The sequence below is a fragment of the Capricornis sumatraensis genome, chromosome 14 (assembly GCF_032405125.1).
Source record: "Capricornis sumatraensis isolate serow.1 chromosome 14, serow.2, whole genome shotgun sequence".
NCBI lineage: Eukaryota > Metazoa > Chordata > Mammalia > Artiodactyla > Bovidae > Capricornis > Capricornis sumatraensis.
Genome location: NC_091082.1, coordinates 26409889 through 26428639, shown reverse-complemented (window position 1 = coordinate 26428639; position 18751 = coordinate 26409889). Strand labels below are relative to the sequence as shown.

General features: G+C 37.3%; 1 protein-coding gene across 1 annotated transcript in view; it reads right to left on the bottom strand.

The window, feature by feature from the left end:
* Positions 1-942: 942 nt before the first annotated feature.
* The window catches only part of KCTD3 (potassium channel tetramerization domain containing 3), a 62725-nt gene continuing 44916 nt past the window's right edge, over positions 943-18751 (bottom strand). Inside the window, 9 exon segments of the mRNA XM_068985863.1 lie at positions 943-1099; positions 1102-1502; positions 2241-2379; positions 2459-2643; positions 5455-5551; positions 7098-7253; positions 11117-11287; positions 13151-13267; positions 13384-13471. Of these exon segments, the coding sequence (XP_068841964.1) occupies positions 1047-1099; positions 1102-1502; positions 2241-2379; positions 2459-2643; positions 5455-5551; positions 7098-7253; positions 11117-11287; positions 13151-13267; positions 13384-13471 (1407 nt within the window). The 3' untranslated portion in view covers positions 943-1046.

The window sequence follows — 18751 nt, the reverse complement described above, 5'->3', positions numbered from 1 at the left end:
TTGGAAACCATTCTAATTAAAGTACAAAAGATTTCTTTGTTCTTATAATTAAAATAAAATTTCTATAGCAGCCAAAACCTTTAACCAAAAATTCAGAAGTGCAGTCTCTTAAGTTTAACAAAATGGCCACATTCTAATTTAATTATCTTCATTATTAACACAAGAAAAAAATATGGTGGTTCCTCAAACAAGCCAAACTAGTAACTGGTAGTTTTCTTTTCTGGGCACTCAAAACTGTCTTTATTTCATCTGTTCAAACAGTTGCTCCAACTTTAAAGAAAGTTTTTAGATGGATTTTTGACATTTAATATTGGTGATACTTGCTAAGACTTAAGTACTCCAACAATGAGAATCAGGAAATGACCACAATTAAAATTATCCTAAAGGACTTAGTACTACACAGAGCAATCTGGTATTCAATAGTGTTTTTGAATTACATATTTTTCCACAAACATAGCACCTCATTAAATACCTGGTAAACCACTCTGCAGTCACAGTTAAGGGTTGGGAGATTAAGTTCCAAAGAGAATCATGGAATTCGTTAAACATAACATTGCAAGACAAAGCTCAGGCAAAATCAGCATAAGGAATGCAGTCTGTTGATTCTCACACTCTAAATGGATGGTCATCTATAATGGGCACCATCTTATTGAGACATGGTATTAATACTATGCTTCCAAAATCCAGAGTAGATAAACATGGAAATGGACACCTTCTTTACAAATGATCTATTAAATGTGCCTGTAAAACTAAAAAAAATTTTCCAAAAGATCAGATGAGATACGGTTATTTTATCTCCTTAACCCACGTAATTCTGTCAAAAAGATACTAAATGAAGTCCAATCTTGATTTGTAAAGTTTTGGTGTAAAAGCTAATTGAAATCCAGTAGAGTTTAACTCTCTTCTGAATAACGGAACTACTACTCACTCTGCTGAGTTGTCACAAGCTGTACTCTTGACCTGAAGAGTCACTTTTTTTGTGCCGAGGAGAGGGAGCAGTCTTTGTAGGAGACGGGGATGCAGTACCAGGTGAGTCAGTTCCTCCATCAGACGTACTTGGTGAAGATGCCAAGTGAGGGACTTTCTTTCTTCCGAGGAATCCGCCTCCTTCAAATCCTCCTTTCTTCCGTGACTCCACTTTATTTTCATTTTCATCTTCTGATAACCTTTTCTTGGATTCCAGAAAACCTTCGGCTAGTCTATGAACTTCCACTACACTATCTGATTCTCTCAAGCTTTTGACTTCTGTTCCAGGAGACTTCCTCTCAGACACATTACATTCCCCTGCTGCCCTCTTAACTTCAGCTTGTGTTGGACCTAAGTTACCATTTTCAGGGACAGCTCTTTCTATGTTTCTGTTCAAGTTCACAGTCTGGAAGTCCCTATAACTGTGAAAGCTCTCAGTCCTCCTTGCTCTTGCTAACAAAGGACTTTCTCGGTAAGGCCTAATGGAACCATAAGTAGCTGCTTCGTGGATGGTTTCATGGTGCTGGAGTTGAAGACTGAAATATAAAAGTCACATGTCTTCTTGGGAATTTTCAGGGGCACATCTAATTAATTAAACTACCAGTTAAAATGTAAATATATATAAAGAATATTATAGTTATACATAAAAATGTATCTTAGCATGCTATATAAAAATATATCTTAAGTACTCTATATACTATGTGCATAAAATTAACAATGCAAATACCATACATATATTCACAATGAAGCTAGATTCCTGAATAGCTGAAAAAAGCTAGGGGAAAAACACCTTTAAAATCAATGTGGAACTAATATAATTTCAGTATGTGGCCCTTAGTTCACATTTTGGAATCTTTCAAAAATATGCTTAACTAAAAGCATACATGTCATTGTATTAAAAGTACATACTGTTTAAGACTAAAGGTGTAATCATTTTGGTTAATATGTCCCTGAGACAATAGGAACAAAAGTTCCACATAGCATCTAAGGGGACATGTGATTTTTCCAATTTCCTTTGAATGAATTCTTGATCACATTAACAGACATCTAAATTGGCAGTAATTCACAAATAAGTCAAAGGGCGAAAGATATTTTTCTATGAAAGGAAACATGCATGTAGATGAGAAATTTAGTAAAAAATTTTTTTAAAAAATTGAATAGTGACCAAGTATGGATTTAAAATGTACTTTGAAAAATTTGGCTTTCAAAGGTTATGTGATTACAGTATTTTAGTCAATTTTCCAAAAAGCAATCAATTCAGTGCATGAACCTACCTAGAATTTGATTCGCGAAGACGACTATGCTGAACCACAGAAGTTGCTGGACTGATATTAGGAGTAGCGCAGCGAGATGTGCTCAGGTCACACTGATCCAGTAATTTGAGTAGTTCTTCTTCAGTTGGTCCACCTACATCTTAGGAAAACATACATCACTGTAGTCATTTGCATCAAAAGCTGACCCTGTGACGAACACTGTTCCTTAAGGAACCTACCCTTATCCTCACTTTTGTTGACCATATCCATGGCAGTGGTCAGATCCCACATCTGAATGCTGCCGTTTGTGTGGCCTGTGAACAAGTACCGCCTTGGCCTTGAACCCATCCTGCTGGAACCCTCACATTCTCTTACTGTAAATGAGGATATTGTAGTACAGTCAACAGCTTGGATTTCACAGATTCTGCAAAACATATTTTGCAGCTGTTAACTATGGAGAACAAATCACATTTTATAATTCAGACTTTTGAAATTAATTGCCTCTTTGCAAAGTTATAGTCAAATATTCCACATATATAAAACAGATTTAAAGGGATCAAAGAAAGTCAGTAAAATTCAAGGCTTGTTTCTTTGAACCTAGAGAAAAGGCTCTTATAAAACATTAAGTAATTGAAATAAGACAAATCAATCTTAAAAGAAAATTTAAAAGAGCCTCGATGAGAATTAAGCAATTATTCAAAAGGAAGTTACTAAACTAAAAAGGCATAAAGAAACAAAGCAAGTAGGCATGATACTAGAAAAACAATCTCGAAATCATTTAACATTTCTGTGAAAATTTTAAAAATCTAAAACCAGAAATGTACAGCTATATGGGGATGTCTAAACAGTATCCTCCAATAGATTAATATTGTTAGTTATTAAATGCTTTGAAGTTATTTTCATTAATTTTTCTTCATAAAAGATAAATAGTAATCCACATTTGACAAATGAGAGGACAAGTAAATAATGTCAGTAAATGACGTGCCAAAGTCATAGAAAGGTTAACAAAACTGTACTCGATTGAAATATTTATCCCAGCCCATTTTAAAAAGAGAAAAAAAGATTAAGAACAATTAATACCAGGCAAATGCAAGGTGAGAAAATGAAGAGGAAACACAATTCATAAGAGAGACACAGGCACAGAATATGAAGCTTAGCTGAGCTTCCCAGCAAGCAGGGAAAGGGAGAGTGAGGGGAAGAGTTGATTCCTGCAGGGCCCACATAGAGTGATAGAAGCTCTATCAGTCTCATTCCCAACCTCAAGGGAAAAGCTTGTAACATTTTACAACTGAGTGTGAAGTTTGTATAATTACTTTTGCAGATATTATTCATCAGGTTAAAGAATGTTCCTTTACTAAGTGCTAGGATTCTTTTTTTTTTAAATCAAATGGTTGCTAAACTGTCAAATTTTTTTTCTGTGTTTATCATGATCACTTTTCAATATTATGTATGAACTGACAAAATATTTTTTAAAATCTTGATTCCTGTTTAGAACCACTACAGTCAGCTCTCCATGATGTGGAACCCACACAGATAGAGGGCTGAGTGCACGTATCATTTTATATACGGGACCTGAGTGTGGTGGGATTTTGGTTTCTGCCTGCAGGGGGAGGTTCTGGACACAGAGGGCCCACTGTCAATGGAATTAAGAAAACAGGGACAGTCACATGCAGTCAGTGAAATCAGCGCACACCTTCACACCATGCACAAAAATAAACTCAAATGGCTTAAAGACAATGTAAAATACACGATACCATAAAACTAGAAGAGAACACAGGCCAAACATTCTGACAAATTATACAGACATCTAATAAAATGTTTTTTGATGTCAGCTGCCCAAGACAATAGATATAAAAAGAAACAAACTGGATCTACTCAAACTTACAAGCCTTTGTACAGCAAAAGAAACCATAAACAAAACGGAAACAAAATCTACAGACTGAGAATAAATATTTGCAAGTGATTTGACCCACAAGGGCTTAACTTCCAGAATATACAAACAGCTCATAAAACTAAAAAAACCCAACCCAATCAAAAAGCAGGAATAGGTAAATAAAGCATTTCTCCAAAGACATACAGATGGCCAACAGGCACATGGAAAGATGCTCATTATTGCTGCTTATTAGAGAAATGCAAATCACAACTACAATGAGGTACCAGCTCACACAGGTTAGAATCGCCATCATTAAAAATATCTACAAATAACAAAATGCTGGAGAGGGTGTGGAGAAACGAGAACCTTCATGCACTGTTGGCAGGAATGTAAACTGGTAAAGCCAGTATGGAGAACAGTATGGCAACTACAACAAGAACTGCCACAGGATCCAGCAATCCCACTCCTGGGCATATATATCCAGACAAAACTATAATTCAAAAAGATACATGCACCCCTACATACACAGCCACACTGTTTACAATAGTCAAGACACGGAAATAACCTAAATATCTAGCGACAGATCGGTGGATAAAGAAGATAATGTAGTTATACACAATGAGCTATTACTCAGCCTTAAAAAAGAATGAAATGATGTCTTCTGCAGCAACAGGGATAGACCTAGAGATTTTCATATTAAGAGAAGTCAGAGAAAAACAAATACCACATGATATCACTTAGGTGTAGAAATCTAAAGTATGACACAAATGAACTTATTTATGAAATGGAAACAGACTTGCAGAAGGAGAATAGACTTGTGGTTGCCAAAGGAGAGGATGGATAGATGGTTAGTTTGAGCTTAGTAGACGCAAACTGTGTCTATTAGTCGCTCAGTGGTGTCTGACTCTTTGCAACCCCATGGACTGTAGTCCACCAGGCTCCTCTGTCCATGAGATTTTCTAGGCAAGAATAGTAGAGTGGGGTGCCATTAACTACAGGGAACTATATACAAAATCCTGTGACAAACCATAGTAGTAAAGAATATGAAAAAGTTGTGTGTGTGTGTATGTATAAAAAACAATCACTTTGCTGTAGAATAGAAATAAATACAGCAGTGTAAAGCAATCGTATTTCAAAAAAATAAAATTTTAAAAAAGTACAGAAAGCCTAAATGTGTGAAAATAAACATATGATTTGGCTCTTTTAATTTTTCCTATAGGATAGAGTCCTTAGAATTACTTCCTCCTTTAAAAGATTTTACAGGTTCTTCTCCCTGCTCACTTTTACCACTGTCAAATTACTTCCCCTTTTGTAAGACAAACGTTGACTTCTGAACATAGAATCTTTTCAGTAAAGTGTTACCTTTTCCCAGTAGATGACAGTCTTACAAACAATTTATTAGTGATGGGAACAACTTTCTGGATAAACACCTGTTGATCATCTCGCTCTCCAAAAGGTCCTTGATCAGAAAACAGAAAACACTGATATAAGTGTAAGTTGATATTTTTTGCAATTTTTTAGATTTCTAATGCCTGGAACAAAAGTACTCAATAAATATGTCAATGCTACACCTTTCAGTTACACAATGTTATGTGTCAATTATATCTCAATAGTTGGGAAAAAAAAAATTTGTCAAAACTGTAAACATTCAGCACCTATCATCCCAGTGGGAAGTGGGTTCACAGGGCAACTGTTAAAACTGACAACACTGAGCATTTCTCGCTCTAAAGATACTAAGACTGGTAGTACAATTCTCATAAGCAGCTTACATTTTTTAAAGATAACTATTTGGAAGTCTTTACTGTGGGTGCATATTCATTTAATAGTTTCATGCATAAACAATTCTCATGCGCTCCTTACATTCCACCAGTGCTGTAAGTTCTGCCTATACAGGTGATCTAGAAGGCACATTAATTAACGAACAGGTCCTACAGAACTATTAAAAGTATGGTGGGTATAATACATATACATTACAGATTGTTTCAAATGGATCTTTAAGGGAAAGAATCTACTTCTGTGAAGATTCTGTGTGTATATATATGGTGTGTTATGGTGTAAGGAGAAACTGACTTAACTTTATATACCTTTTGCTAAAATCAGAGTCTTTCACTAGAGACATGCTATACTATTTCCTGACGAATGCCATCAAAACCACTCTCAGAATCTAAGAACATCAGCCCCTTTCCAGCTTCAAAGTTATTTTCAGGTTAATTATTAGCAACTATGGAAAAAAAGTATTTCAATTTTCAAATGTGTATAGCCATCATGGCTTCTAATTTTTTTTAAAAAGTGGTATTTAGAGATGGTATCACTTAGGAAACGCTAGTAAAGATGAAAAATCTGCTCTCAACTTTTTAACAACTAAAAATAATTCCATAATACATATCTTCCTGAGCTTATGAGGGGGTTATGACTTACAATACTGAAAATACCGTTAAGTCAAAACTGCATTTAGTACTGAACATCACAGCTTAGCCTAGCCTACATTAAATGTGCTCAGAACACTTACATTAGCCTTCAGGTGGGCAAAGCCATCTAACCCAAAGCCTATTTTATGATAAAGTGTTGAATACCTCATATAATTTACTGAATACTGAAAGTGAGAAAGAGAATGGCTGTGTGCATACAGACTGCTTCCAAGCATATCACTTATTTACCCCTGTGGTCATGGGGCTGACTGGGAACTTACCAGGCCTGCTGCTGCTGCCCAGCATCACGAGGGAATATGGTACCACACATCCCTAGCCCGGGAAAAGATCAAACTTCAAAGTACTAGTTCTACTGAATGACTATCACACTTTTTGTACCATCATAAAGTCAAAAAATATCATCTGTATAATTTTTTGACTTTAGATAACTTAATCAGAAAAACACACTAAGCTTCTGTTTTAAATAAGTTTAAAAGTGAAAATGAAGAATTTATATTTAGAACTCTATTTTTTAGGTTCCTACTACCAAGAATACCCTTCTTCAGCACTGCCTTCATAGTACTTGAGAATGACCACCTATGTCGTTCCCAGAGGAGTAGCTTCCGTGGCTTTCTGTCTCCTCCAGAGACAGGATCTTGAATGATGCTAAAGGAGTAGAGCCCGGCTGAGTAGAGATCATTCCTCTGAATCGTGTTACTGTCCAGGTCCGGACATGATTATTATCTGCACAAACTAGGAGAGAAAGAGAACACACAGAGTTTTTAAATACAGATTGTAAGAGCACCAACAACATCACTCTTATAAATACATTTTAACTTTTTTCACTATGATCTACAATAAGTAGATCACAGCACATTTTGAGTGACAAAACAACTTCCTTAAAATCATACTTCATTTGTACCTAGCCAACAAAAATGAGATAACAGAATATGGTTTACCTTGCTGCAAATATAAGGTATATAAGTTAATCTGCGGATCCTTATAAAAGTAGCCTATAGGGTATAGATTTAGAAAAGGTTAAAAAAAAGTGTTTGTAAAAGAGATGTTGAATATTTTCTGTTCTGTTGGTAAACTACACTGTAGACAAGTTGCCTACTTTATTTTTTCCAACCATATAAACGGTTTCTGCTTATGTTACTCAAATATCAAACAATTAAGACCAGGAGTTACTGAAAATTTACTGGCACAAATGACATTTGTCCCCAAACTTGCTGCTCATTCAGTTACATCACAGAAAATTAAGATTTCAATACTAAAGTTGAGAATTATTTTTATATAAGAGTCTGTATTTAAGAAACATATTCCAATTAGCTTAATTTATTTTTCTGTAGTAATAATATTAAGCAGTTATATACTGAGATATCTCCGAATAAGTATCTGTTTCTGTTGCTTCTGTCTGGATACCCTATTAAAATATATAAACAATTATAACATTAATGCAAGAACTGTACTTTTGTGGCATGTTTTAATAAAAATATTTACTAACTTGTCTTTTATTATGAAGTCATCAGTATATACTATGAAATTATCCAAAATTTCTTTTATACACACATTTCCTCCTGGATGAGTGTCACAGTTGCACATTTAAAACAGAAATTTAGAAATTTAATTTTAAGCAAACAGCAGTAAGAATAAAAAGTGTACATATTATACAGCAAAATTCTCAATTCTCGCAATACTAGTTTTCTGGTGAAAAAGAAGACATTTAGTTCTAGCCTATTTAATCAGCTTCACGGGAAATAATTTCCTGATTTCATTATTAAACTTAAGAGGATTCAGAAAAATAACTGAAATACTTTTAGCTGACTCAAAAATGCAATTATGAAATTTGTTAGTATGAACCATCATCTAACATTTACGACAGTGAAACTAACACTAAGGGAAACAGAATGTAAATTACATGTACATTCATATCCACCAGGTGGCAGAGTAACACAGTTGAGTACATATAAAATACCCCAGATTTTTGGCTAAACTGGGTATTTTTCTTGACAAATTTAGATTTCAAACCTATACAGCTATGTTAAAATGCAAACTTTACCAAGTAATTCTTAGACATCACATCCAACACTAACATCATTACCATCAAAACAGTATTAACTGCTCTTTAGTGCGGCACTGTCATTACCTATCAAAATGGTCTAGCAAAGGAATAGCCTATTTTTCTCACAGGATCATATTGTGTCGTTTCATTCGTTTATTCACAAGAACTATGCTAAGTGCTGAGGACAGGGTGGAGAAAGTTTCTGCTGCTGTAGAAACCTACATTCTAAAACAGGGAGAGAGAGAAATAAGAAAGCAACAGTCTGTGAAGAAAACAAATGGACGCTGACAGCACAAGCTGACTGGACAGAGGTCTGGCTAGGTTAGACGGAGCGGCCAAGGAGGCCTCACGAGGAGGAGTTTGAAGTGGGACTTGATTGGCAAGGAGAGGCAGCCAAACAAATATCTAGGAAAGCACATTTCAAATGAAAAGAACAAGGTCAGAGGTTCTAAGGCATCTTTAAGAAACAGAAGAGCCAATGAGCTAGGGTATCATGCGTGATAAGAAAAGTGACAAGGGAGGCTGAGAGAAGAGATCTGAAAGCTAAGCAGGATCCAGAACAGGAAGTGCCATATTAATTTATTTATTCCACATACAATAGATCTGGTTTGCATTTCTAAAGATATTTCTGCCTGTTGTGCGGAACATGAACCATAGAGAGCCAAGACAGAAACAGGGAACAGACTGAGCAGCTCAGCAACCTAGGGGAGAAATGCTGATTTGAGCTAGCAGGTTGGCAGCAATGGACACACAGTGAAGTACTCAGACGTGTGATGTATGCTAAAGCAAAGAAATGGGAGTCACTGATGGACTCCACATATTGAGGCAGGGAGGTGACAGAAAGGGAGGAATCAAGCCCGATTCCTAGATTTTCAGCTTGGGTATAAATGATTAGTGATACTGTGTAATAAGATGTCTTTTGAGAGAGAAATCAAAAGTACCATTTTATCCACCGGGTTAATTTAGAGATGCCTCTTAAACCTACAACCAAATCCTAAGGACAAGCACTGTATATACAAGTCTGGAAGTCTGTGGATGGTCACAGGTGGAAGGAAAGTCTGGAAGTCACTGGCATACAGATGATAACATTCAAATCACCAGGGAAAGAAAGTACAGACAAATAAGAATGGAGAATCTAGAAAAGATTTAAGGCAAACCAACACTTAGTAACTGGGCAAAAGAGGAAGAACCAGCCATAAAGAGTAAGAAAGACTCCTCAGTGGGGCAGATGTTAGATGAGCGCTGCTGCTGCTGCTGCTGCTGCTAAGTCGCTTCAGTCGTGTCCGACTCTGTGCGACCCCATAGACGGCAGCCCACCAGGCACTGTCATCCCTGGAATTCTCCAGGCAAGAACACTGGAGTGGGTACTGCTTTATAAAATATTAAAAAAAGAGATTGTTGTGGGAAGGCATCATTATATCCAAAAGAATGAGACATTCAATAAAAGCAGTCATCCATCAATCTACCCTTCTACCCATCATCCATCCATATATGGAAAAGGTATTTCAGCTCCATGTAATGTTTAATTAGTGAAAGATGCATCACCTTTTTATATTAGGTAGTCTTCATATAAACAAAGTTGATATATGAAAATGATGTTTATAAAAATTTAAATTAGGCAGGAACTGATCTACAAAAGATTCAATGCAAAATTGTTTTATAAATGCAAATGCTACTGATATACAATTCAATTTTTGTAAGGTCTTTCAGAAATTATCTATCATATAAAATAATTTCACAGTGAAATTTTACTTTTTGATCATTTTATGTTGTGTCATCCTAATTTTGCTTTAAAATCTGTAGCTAAATTTTTAAATATCAAATTGGTATCTAAAATTTTTTTAAATCTATGACTATATAGAATAGAAAGTTGCTCAAGCATGTCTGACTCTTTGTGACCCCAAGGACTATACAGTCCATGGAACTCTCCAGGCCAGAATACTGGAATTGGGCAGCCTTTCCCTTTCTCTAGGGGATCTCCCCAACCCAGGGATCGAACCCAAGTCTCCCGCATTGCAGACAGACTCTTTACCAACTAAGCCACCGGGCAAGCCCTCTATGACTATGAAAAACAATAAACCCACAAATGTTATTTTCTTCACACCTTTTTACACATTTTCTAACTTTTAACATTAGTAGTTGATGTTAGACTACCAACATTCTACTAACTTTTGCATTAAACCTTAAGACAACCAAATTCATATAAATTTCTCTAATAAAAATTCTTCTCAACAGGATTGAGAAATTTTCTGAAGTAAAACATGCCATAAGAACAAACTATTAAAATAGAGTAAATAAAAGATACAATACCTTCTAAATTTATGTATACTACAGCAGACAAGATCAAAGAAAACCATGATATTTTCACAGCATTAAGAGACAATCACAGTATTTCTTCTTAAACTTTTCTACCATTTTTTTTTTTTGGTATGCCTATACATAAGACACTGCTTTTGTATTCTTTTAATTTGTAGGAGTCTAGAAAATTATACCCAAGGCAAGGTTTCATATGAGGCAGCCCACCTTAGCAATACCAATAAAATCACTTCACCTGATACCAGATGCTTCTCTGACAGCATGATTTTTGTGACGGGACTTCGGTGAACAGTAAATGTCTGAAAAAGCTGAGGGCCTGACCCAACCGTCTCTGGGTGCTGCACAATGACACGTACTGCACCAGAACTCGTACCATAGGCAATCTCGATCCAGTTACCACTGACGCCTACACAAAATCAAAAGTAGAAGGTGAAATAACAGAAGACGATCAACAGAAAGCTGCCCCTGCAAGTGTTCTCTGTGACAGAAGAGGCAGAGCTGGATTCCGCACTGGTATCAGCCCAAATCCAGCTCAGCACAGAAATCTTAAGACTTCTCTGACCGTCGTAAATGCCTTACTTCCTTTACAGATCGCTTCCTAACACTCACTCCGCTGTACTATGTGTTAGATTCTATCACAGCAACTGTAACCCCCGAGTTCTCTCTCTACCTCTACTCTTTATTCATCAGACTGAACCATAATCATTTTAGATCTAAAACACCTTACAGAGTGCCTTGCCTGAGACATAGTGGGTATTAATTAACTGCTTAAAGAATAAATCTGATATCCTAAGAACACCACTGATACAGCACAGTATTCCAGGAGTAATGCCTCATATGACTTCTAGCTTAGAATGACCATCTGTGTTACTTCTGCTACAACATTAAACCTTCTCTTTGAGTAATCAAGTACTGTAATTACTTGTACATATACAAGTAATATGCTCTTCAACAGTTTCAAAGCTGTTAACCAGGGAACAAATATACCCGCTACGCTGCTGACATCACACTTACCTATGCTGTCTCTTTTAATTATGTACAAGTAGTTCATCATGTTAGATTCGTGTGTGAATGTTTTTCTCAAACAGGTGCCCAGATTCCATCACATATTTAAAGACAGAATGGAGTTCAGGGATCGAAAGCCTTTCAAAGCTTCACAGAGAACCTCTTAACTTTAATAGCTGTTGTTTCTGATCAACCCAAAAATATTTGAATCAAGGGAGAAAGGGCAGGCTATGGAAAACACTTCTCAAAATGTAACACAACTACACCCTCATGTCTTAAAAGATACTGCCACCACAAAAGAAATTGTTTCTCCCTTTTAAATTGCGGGGGCAGGGGGAGTATACTTTATTCTAGAGCAGGGGTCAGCAAACCTTCTGTAAAAGGCTAAACAGCCAACAGTTTAAACTCTGCATGCCAAACTGTCTCTGCAACAACCACTCTACTCTGACACAGCTGCACAAAAGCAGCCAAAGACAACACATAAAACTGTCAATGAAAAGAACATGGTTTGCTGACCTCTGTTCTGGACCAATATAGTTTAAGTTCTACCATAATTTCAATCAAAATAATCTGTGTACACCAGAATATTTTTCTTTCATACAGAAGATAATGATTTCTTACAATCAATTCAATAATATGATTCTACCCAAGTAATATATTCAACCTATTAATATTACTGGCCACATGTAAATATTTCTTAGAATTCCTTTCATTACAGATAAATTTTCAGTTTCCCATTTATGTTTATCCTTCACTCTAGAAAACAAAAATTCTTAATAATTTATAGAACTAGTTTGTTAATTTCACTCCAATGGCCTCTGAAAGAGAAGTTACAGTACTGATGTTTTCAAAAACTTAAAGCTGAAGTTTCCTAGAGAAATAAGCTTATTTTCCAATAGAGATTAATAGGCTAAAAGTTCTGTTGTTGTTAAAAAGGTAAAGCTCTTAATTTCAAAATGAAATCAGTGATCACAGGAAGGTAAATGTGCAGGTAAGTTTTAAAAATAATTTTAATTATTATCATCATAAGAATTAACAATACAATTCAAAAGAAGAAAAGTTCTAATTTTCTACCCCAGAGTATGTTTGTTGGTCATGTTTGACCTCAATCTAAAACCAAACATCAACTTCAGACTAAAAGAGATGAAATCCTAGCACTGCAGCTTACCAAAAACAAAGGACCAGATTAGTATTAGAATAAATCAATGAATAAACATACATAAAACAACATCAATAGCTTATAATAATTTTGATAGGCACTAACTTGTTTTGGGTGTGAGGTAAACACTCAGAGCAGTAATAGCATCATTTGAGGAATCATGATAAAGTTCAGTTACAAGAAGATCATTATCCTTCATTCGCAATGGGAACTTCTGCATATCTAAAAAGTAAAAATAGTATGAAAGTAAATAATAAATCTAAAACTTGTTAGTATTTTCTTGTTTTCATTTAAAAAGTCATACTAAACAGAGCCATACTAAGTGTCTGGCCACTTACCTATATAATATATTGATCCATTGTTACATCCCAGCAGAAGGAATGAGCCAGCAGTGTCATAACTAGTTATAGGAACAACATCTTGAACCTGATACAGTGAGAATATTGTTAGATGTCAGATGTTAATTACAATCTATATTTTCTGCTCAATTTCCTCAAATTTTTTATTCAATAAAGAAGATACTTAATTAGGGCTTAGAACATGGACTTTCTTTATACACGCACACATCCATGGGGAATTCTGAAGAACCACCAATATAGTCCCCGTTAAAGCTTTTTTCTAAAAAACAAAACAAAACTTATTTCCAACAGCAGCACTTTCCTTTCAGAATTTAGTTGGGTTATCTCCATTTTCTGCAAATGACCATGAGGTTAGAGCACATATTAGGACTGGAAAACTAAGTCTGACCCAGGCCCCTTTCTCCTTCTCTCTCTCAAATAAGAGATGAAATGACCTGCCCAGAATTAGAATCATGAAACAGATCAGCCAACTTCAAGACAGTACTTGCTCCCTTGATACACTGTCATTTCTTCGAAAATGCAGCATTCTCTATCTCCCCGCTGAAGACTTCACCTCTATATCCTAGGAAACGGCCAACCAAGTTCTCAGATGCTTTTGTTTCTTCAAGCACTAGAATAAAAAGTACAGAGGAGGCAATGGCAACCCACTCCAACACTCCTGCCTGGAGAATCTCAGGGACAGAGGAGCCTGGTGGGCTGCCGTCTATGGGGTCGCACAGAGTTGGACACGACTGAAGCAACTGAGCAGCAGCTTGGCAGAATAAAAAAATCAGTTTTCCAAGGAAATCAGGCTAGTTACAAATTAATGAATGCTTATGTTTGTGCTAAGAGAAAAGCAAAGGGCATGATTTTTACTATGGAACAAAATGAAAACCAGAAAGTCTTACTGAGTACTGGCAGTAAGATCAAACTGAATCGCCCTTATGTACAGCCAGACCAGGCATGCATGTGAAACTTTACACACTCAACGTTCACATTATACACTTTTTATGTACTAGGTATTATCCAGGTGAACAGGTACTGGAATGGATAAGGGATGTGAAATACTACTTCTGCTCCGTAGGCGCTTTGAAACTCATGGGCAAGAAAGAAAAAAAAGACAATTACAGGGTGTCAAGCTCTAAAACAGGATGTACCATACAACCGTGGAGGAAGAAAGGATTCCTGTTTGAACTCCAGTCCAGGGAGAAGGACAAAGACCAAGGAAAAGTTCAAAAAGGAAGTAACACTTGAAAACAAAACCAATCAATAACCAGGAGTTAGGCAGAGAAAGGGAGAAACACACATCTGAACAACAGCAAGTACGGCACAGAATCTATGCCAGTTCTAACCAAAAACCAAATTTAAAAACAGCCAAATCTTGGAAACAAAAGACTCCTAAAGCTGTTCATGTGCACAGCCCTAATTTCTGTGTGTACCTTCTGGTGTCATGCTTGCTTATAAGTCACACTAGCACTACCTCTGCAGAGACTTGATGGCCACCCTCAACCCCAGGTCAGGTTTCTGTTTCATCAGAGCCAACAGGTTCAGAGGCAGGTAGTCACCGAAGAGTTCTCAGTGGGTCAAGAGGTCTGAAGAAAGGAGGGGAGGCTGCTTCACTGATGTATTGTCTTATATCAACTGTATCTTTTTAGTTCCGGTACTCCAGAAAGTGCTTCAGTTCTACCCCAGAGTCTTCACAGTCAAAGGATAGGGGTAGGTAAGGCCATGAGATTCCTCTCTCTCTAGACCATTTTTCAGTGAAAGGCTGGCAGCGGCCTGGAGCTTTCCCCGGCACATCCCAGACAGACACTTGACCTCCTATCCTCTGGGAGGGTGGGCGCCAGTATTAGAGCCTTCCTAATCCTGGAGCAGTGACGGATTTCCTCTTCTTAAGCTCTAAAATCACTGCTGATGCCAACTGCAGCCATGAAACTAGAAGAAAACTGCTTCTTGACAGGAAGCTATGACAAACCTAGATGGTGTGTTAAAAAGCAAAGACATCACTTTGCTGACCAAGGTTCATAGAGTCAAGGCTATGGTCTTTCTAGTAGTCATGTACAGATGTGAGAGCTGGACAATAAAGACAGCTGAGCACCAAAGAATTGATGCTTTTGAACTGTGGTGTTAGAGAAGACTCTCGAGAGTCCTTTGGAAAGCAAAGAGATCAAACCAATCAATCTTAAAGGACATCAACCCTGAATACCCTTCGGAAGGACTGATGCTGAAGCTGAAGCTCCAATAACTTTGGCCACCTGATAGGAATAGATGATTTATTGGAAAAGACCCTGATGCTGAGAAAGACTGAGGGCAAGAGGAGAAGAAGACAACAGAAGATGAGATGGTTGGATGGCATCACTGATTCAAGCGACATGAACCTGGGCAAACTCCAGGAGACGGTGAGGGACAGGAAGCCTGGCATGTTATAGTCCTTGAGGTTGCAAAAAATCACACATGACTTGGTGACTGAACACCACCACCACCTCCTTCCTGCACCCCAACCACGTCCTGCCCTTCTCATGTCCACCTCTCAGCACAAGGAGAACAGAGAACGCAGAGGACATGTGAAGTTAGGTTACAGAGGAGGTGGTACCAAGATCTTCTCTCCCAGCGTAAGCAATGAGGCAGTCATTTTGTGGCCTTCTCTTCTTTACCCCCAATGACTTCATGTCAAGAACCTGAGAAACCACACTGATCAGTACATGTGGTTCCATCATGGTGATCACAAACCTAAGGTGGAAGTGACTTTTCTCTCCTAAGGTAGTTCAGTGATTATCATTAATGTCTATGTAAAAATTTAAATGATTTACATTTTGAAAATAATGAGTCTATCTTCCCAAGCAATACAAGGCCCCTTAAATCTTGTAATCACAATCTCTACCTGGATAATCATTTTTTTAACAAAATGTTTTAACTCTCCTCCATTATTTTTTAAATACTTATTTAGATTCACCAACATATCGAGAAATGCCTTTGCTAGTAATGTTTGCAGTATTCCATTCCTTCGTCTTCTAAGTAAAATAACCTTATCAAAGCGCATTTCTTCAGCAGTCCTTCCACTGAGGGTTATAAGTGACAAACTCTTTCTGTATTATATGAAAACATCTCTCATTCATTTCTGAATGACAGTTTTGCTGAATGTAAAGTTCTAAGTTGAAACTTATTTCCTCAACTAACTCGAGAATAGCCTACTGTCTCTTCTGGCTTCTACTGTTGCTCACGAAAAGTCTGTTTTATATCTAGCTAGAGTGTATCTGGGAGCTTCCCTGATGGCTCAGACAGTAAAGAATTGCCTCTGCAAGGCAGGAGGCACAGGTTCAATCCTTGGATTGGGAAGATCCCCTGAAGGAGGAAATGGTAACCGACTACAGTATTCTTGCCTGGAGAATTCCATGGACAGGAGTCTAGGGGGTTACAGTCCAAGGGGCTGCGAAGAGTCAGACACAACTGAGCGATTCATTCTCTCTCTCTCTCACACACACACAATGTACTTGTCAGTAATCTATGGACACCTTTTGATATTTTTATCTTCTATTTTATCACAATGTGTATACTGATTCACAAAGTGTGAATTTGATTTTATTCAGCCTTGATGTATTTCTTTAATCAACATAATCAAGCCTTTCTCCAATATTGTTAGCAATTATCTTTTCTAAATCCCCCCATCTCCACTATTCCCTTCTAAAAGTGACTGTCTCATTTCTTCTTTTCCTATTTTCTACTCACTTTCTGCTTCACTGTGAATGATTCTCTCAGACGCATCCAGCAATCCACTGTCTTTTTATTTGTTCTTCTGTTTAACACATTAAGTCAGCAGTCCCCAACCTTCTGGCATCAGGGACCAATTTTGTGGAAGACAATTCTTCCACAGACTGGGGCTGGTGGGAGGGATGGAGAGAGATGGCTTTCAAGCAATCGTGCACATTACTCCTAATCCAAACGCACCACTGATCTGACAGGAGGTATGGGTCAGCCCGGATGCTGGGGACCCCTGCACTGAGTATGAGTTTTGTTTTGAATTTTCAATGGCTTTCAAATTTCTACTGTTTTATTTTGCTTCTTTTCTGACTGTTCCTATTTATTATAGTCTAGTCCTTCATCTTTCTCATTAAATAACTTGAAATTTATTCAGTAGTACCTAATTGTTCAATTATTTTCAGCTCTAAGGTACATTTGTACTCCAACTGCCTACATTTTATGACTTTCCCTCATTTGCTCTCATGTGTAGTTTACAAATTTGGGGAGGTTATGGGCTCACTTTCAGTAGAAAATATTTATTTTGTGAAGCCCTGTGTGCCATGTCTTATTTGGTTTCATGTCCACCCCTAGAAATGTAAATGACCCTAGACCAGTTCTATAAATTTCTCAAATTGGAATTCCCAAAGCACAAAGACTTATCTTTTGCTTTCAATTCATGTATTTGTACTCCTAATATGATTGTGGCCTCAATTTCTCATTGATAGTTTTCTCCTGCACTACCTTTCCCAAGCCAAGATATGGAACATATATCAAGATTTCCTATTCCAAAATTATTAAGCCAAATTTTCCCAGTCTTCTTCTCAGGGACTGAGACAGATTATTAAAGCTTCAGCTTTTTGCAGGAGGCTGGATTTACACGCTCCCCTGAAGCCATGCCTCCTGGTCCTGGTGGGATCCCAGAATCTAGAGACTTGACTTTGATATGTGGTATGCAAGTATGTATAAAGAAACAAATAACAAATGCAATTCAATACCTGATATTAACAGAATATATACTATTTTAGTATTTTTACTCAATATTTCTGTATGTCAGTATTGAGGAGGCTAGTGTCAGCTGATTTAGCATTGTTACTGTAAATCCCGATGGTTTAGCAAGTAAAGAATCTGCCTGCAATGCAGGAGATGCAGGTTCGATCTCTGAGTTGGGAAGGTCCCCTGGAGGAGGAAACAGCAACCCACTTCTGTATTCTTGCCTGGGAAAATCCCAAGGACAAAGGAGCCTGATGGACTACAGTCCACAGAGTCACAAGGAGCCTGACACGACTGAGCACACACACATACACTGAAAATCCTAAGCAAGCAAATAAGACATACTCAGGGTAGTGGTGAGTACACAACGGACATCCAGGCATCAAGTCTCCTCGCCAATGACTGAGCTATTTCAGCTGTGTTGCTGTAAATCCCAAGTCAGAAATACAACCTACTTAGGATAGCATTCAGGACACAATGGGCATCCAAATGCCACTCCTTTCTCCAATGAATTCTGGCCCTAAGATGCCAATTCCCACCTTATTCCTAACTTGCAGGGCTCACAAACCTGTTACAAATACAAAAAACAAGACAGCTCACCCACCAAACTGTACTTGCGACATCAGTGCTGCAAGCGCAT